General features: G+C 48.9%; 1 protein-coding gene across 2 annotated transcripts in view; it reads right to left on the bottom strand.

Moving 5' to 3' along the window:
- The window catches only part of LOC112551296 (C-type lectin domain family 6 member A-like), a 6,838-nt gene extending 6,007 nt beyond the window's left edge, over nucleotides 1-831 (bottom strand). For both annotated transcript variants that reach the window (XM_025211467.1, XM_025211466.1), the window contains exon 1: nucleotides 638-831. Coding sequence is in view for 1 of the 2 variants with exons in the window: in XM_025211466.1 (XP_025067251.1) it covers nucleotides 638-668 (31 nt within the window). In the remaining variant the exon portion in view is untranslated. The remainder of the gene's footprint in view (nucleotides 1-637) is intronic.
- Nucleotides 832-3,862: the final 3,031 nt, after the last annotated feature.

Here is a 3,862-nt window from a genome sequence, read left to right as displayed (position 1 = left end):
TTTAAGTTAGAGATCAGAAGGCAATATTTTACAGTTAGGGTGGCCAAAATCTGGAACCAACTTCCCGGGGAAGTGGTCCTCACCCCTACCTTGGACATGTTCAAGAGGAGGTTGCATGATCACCTGTCTGGGGTCTTGTGACCCCAGCATTCATCCCTGCCTGTGGCAGGGGGTCAGGCTAGATGATCTGATCAGGCCCCTCCTGACCTTAGCTACAATGAAACTATGAAGGGGGTTGACCAAACATAAAGCTCCCCCAGAGAGGCACTTGGAGCCTGGAAGGTGTTTGGGTGCAGTGAGGTGGGTGGCTGAGCACATGAGCACCCCATACTGGCCCGCCACACCCTCAACCTCTTATAAGTCATGTGCTCCAGCCTCCCAGGCATTTCTGTTGCCCTGCTCTGGATACTTCATTCTCCCTTTTCCTTTTTCTCATGGCCCACTCTCCCCAGTACCATCTCTCCCTGGTTCCCTTCTCTTACTTGCATGTTTCCTTCTTGTTCATCCACCGTGTCCCTAAGGTCCTTCTCCTGATCTGACCTTGTCCATCATCCCCTCCCCTTTACCTTCTCCAGGTCCATTGTTTCCACCCACTCCCCTCAGAACAGCAGAGAGTAAACCCCAATTACTACTTCACCTCCAAGCCTGGGTCTCCCCTCCGTGCTCATCTCTTCTGCCAGGAGCTTACTTGTCTCTCTGCCAAACCCAGGTTACACACACACAGGCTGGGTCACCAATGTACTGTTGTCCTAATAAAGAACACACCGCAAATTCAGCTGGACCAGCACAGACAGAGCTGGTGCCTGGTGTGACTGAGTATCCAGGCTGAGTTGGAGCCCAGAGCCACCACGCAGGAAGTGGAGGGGAGGGGACGTTTCACCAGCTCTTTTGTCAGCTTCTGACTAACTCTCATTGCCTAAGAGAGAAATCTAGGCAGGCCCCAGCCCCATCCTCCCTCACAATTCAGCATGAAAGGAAGCAAGTGGGAAAGGTGGAAGAGGAAGTTACCCCATCTTGGTGAATGGGCACAAAACAGGGGAGTTCTGTCTGGATCTGGTAAAATTGATTTTGCTAGACTGAGCCCGGTTTATCAAGGATCCTGATTTGTGTGATTTCCACACTGCCCTTGCCATCAGACTCTTGTTGCTGCCTGGGAATCACCACCATTGACCCACTGCCTGTCCGTCTCCCTGTCGTTCACCTGCTGACAATCTCCACGTCATTCATGGGGTTCTCAACCATGACTGTACATTGGCTTGCATGTCACTGATATAAAGGTTGAAACATGTCAGGGTCAAACTGGGGTTTGCAAAGCCCCACAAGGAGCGGGACCTGTGGATCAGAGAGTTCCTAAGGATGGGGAGGTTTAAGCACCCAGCTGCTGACATGACATGTAAACCTGGGATGAGTGTTGCTTGCCTGGAGCAAGAGGTCCCATGGCTCATCCAGGTCTCTGACCACTACCTAACACTGCCCTCCATGTGAGCCCTAACAATAGTGCCAGGAGTGAACATGACCACACCAGAAGTAACCACAGGGCTTTGGCAGTGATGGGGAAGGGTCCCAGGGTACAGAGGGTGATCTTATCTGTCCTTCTGATAAAGGACAAAGGCCAGGAAGTTTTGCTGAATGTCTCTGGGTATAGATGAAAGAAAAAACAAATAGGAGTGATGTCTGTGGAGGGGCTACCACAGAGCTGCCCAAGCAGCAGAGGGAGGCTTTCTACAGGAGAATGCCAGAGGCTTCCAAAGGACAGGTTGGAAAGGGAACAGGAGAATGTAATCACCCAGGTGTCTGTGGATAAGCACCATGGCAGCATGCAGACAGCCTGGCAGCTTCTGGGAATAGGCTTAGCCTCACACAAATGGAAATAGAACCAGCAGCTCATGGACAGACAGACCTGAGCACCTGCAAACCCCTTGTATGAACAAGCGCTGGGGCGGGGTCCCTACCAGCACTGAGAGTGCTGCTCTACAGTGCCAGGGTCCAGCATGAGCACTCCTACCCATCACACACTAGCGCCTATGCAAGTCCTGAATCATACACCAGGACCTTGCCCAGGACCTGCTCCACCAGGCACCCTGGAATGATCATGAGCTGCTGGGACATAAGAGCAAATGGGAGTGACTCTATAGGACTAGGACAGCTCTGCCATCCATGGGGGCACCACAGTCCTATCTTGTGACACACAGGTCTTGACCTGCACTCTGGAGGCAGGAGGGGAAAGGAGAAGGACAATGCAGATGTCTGGCGGCACTGTCTCTGCACCTCAGCAGTTTTGCTCTGTGCTTTGCTGTCTGGTGTCCCTTGCTTCATGGACTACAGTTGCAGACACAAAATTTCTTGCTAGCTAGGGGCACTTGTGATTGCCTTGTCCACAAATATCATTTTGCAGATTTGTCAGTCTAATGCTTTTCTCTGTGTGATTAACAAACACTGCTGTTTGCCCATGGATAAGGAACATGTTTTAACAGACGATTTTGCTGACATATAGTCAAAACAATCTACACCAGAAACTGAAATGATTAGAGGAAGTTGTATTAGAAATTACCCTTATTTTGCAAGAAGGAGGAGGAGGAGGAGAAGGAAGAAGAAGAAGAAAGCCTTTACCCAAGGTGGTCCATAATATTATCTTGGGACAAAGATATTAATACAAGTAACTTCTCACAAAAGTTTATTTCAGGAAGCGCAATGGATAAATCAAAGAGAGAGGGTGAAGGAAACATGTGAGGGTAGCTGTTCTAGGGTGACTCACGGCATGCAGAACACCACATACAGCACCTGTTGATTTCTCATTAAAATCCCCACGTATGAACTCGTCTCAATTGAACTTCGTGTCCCTCAGCAATGGCCTGTGCCTACACTGGTTTGGGTAAGTTCCCTGTGCAGGACTGGGATGGTCTATTTCTGTACACATATATACTGGAGACAATGCTGGTCACCCCACACCTGCAAATGATGGAATCCATCCTTGGGGGCAACAAGGAAAGAGATGTTTTTCCCACAAAGCACTGCCCTAGAAGGGCTCTTCTCTGGAGGGTGCCAAACAGCCTAGGACATAACTCCACAGCTGTGCATACATGGGCATAACCCCTGGGGGAGCAATGTCAAATACCATTCTGGGGAGAGGTGCCCAGAGACCGAGATGAGTGGCCATATGCCCACAGGTCTGAGGATTGGGCCTCAACACTGGCATCCTCTTCCTGGAAACTGAGCCTTGCCTTGCAACTGCAGGATGAGAGAGAAGTTGCACAGGAGGAGACCCTCTCCTGGTCACAACACAGACACCCTAGATATGAGTGTAGCCCAAGTGTATTCGGGTATGTACTCCCTTCTCCAATTGAAGGGATTGTTAGCTGGCAAGAGTGCTGTGGGTGAAACTACAGGCTGCGCACAGTTTGCCTCCGTCCTTATAGAGTCAGGCCAGGCCAGTCTGAAACTTAATTATATACAAATTTATTAATACAATAGCCATGAGAAAAAATATAAATATATATAAATACAAATACATATACATGAAACATAGAACTATATGCAATATATGTACACTCCTTTACCCTCCTCCACTCAGGATACAGGTGAATAAACCAGAACAAAGGATAACCATCAGGCAGTATTCAACTCTATTAAAATACCAACTCACAACTATAAAATGTAAATATATAAAATATGAGGTGCTGACTCACAAAATATAAGGCATGCCAGCATTAAATTAAACCGAACTTTTTAAACCCCCCAAGCCCAGGTTGGTCCTGGGGCACTGGCTGTTCTCCAGCAACCAGTGGAAAAGGGAAATCCCCCAGCATTTGTAAGGCCTATTGCAACCCAAAGGATGCCTCCAAAGGAAACTCCAGACCTGGGG

This window comes from Alligator sinensis, unplaced genomic scaffold (genome assembly GCF_000455745.1).
Source record: "Alligator sinensis unplaced genomic scaffold, ASM45574v1 scaffold148_1, whole genome shotgun sequence".
Taxonomy (NCBI): Eukaryota; Metazoa; Chordata; order Crocodylia; family Alligatoridae; genus Alligator; species Alligator sinensis.
Note: the sequence above shows the minus strand (reverse complement) of the source record. Positions and strands in the feature narration are given on the sequence as shown.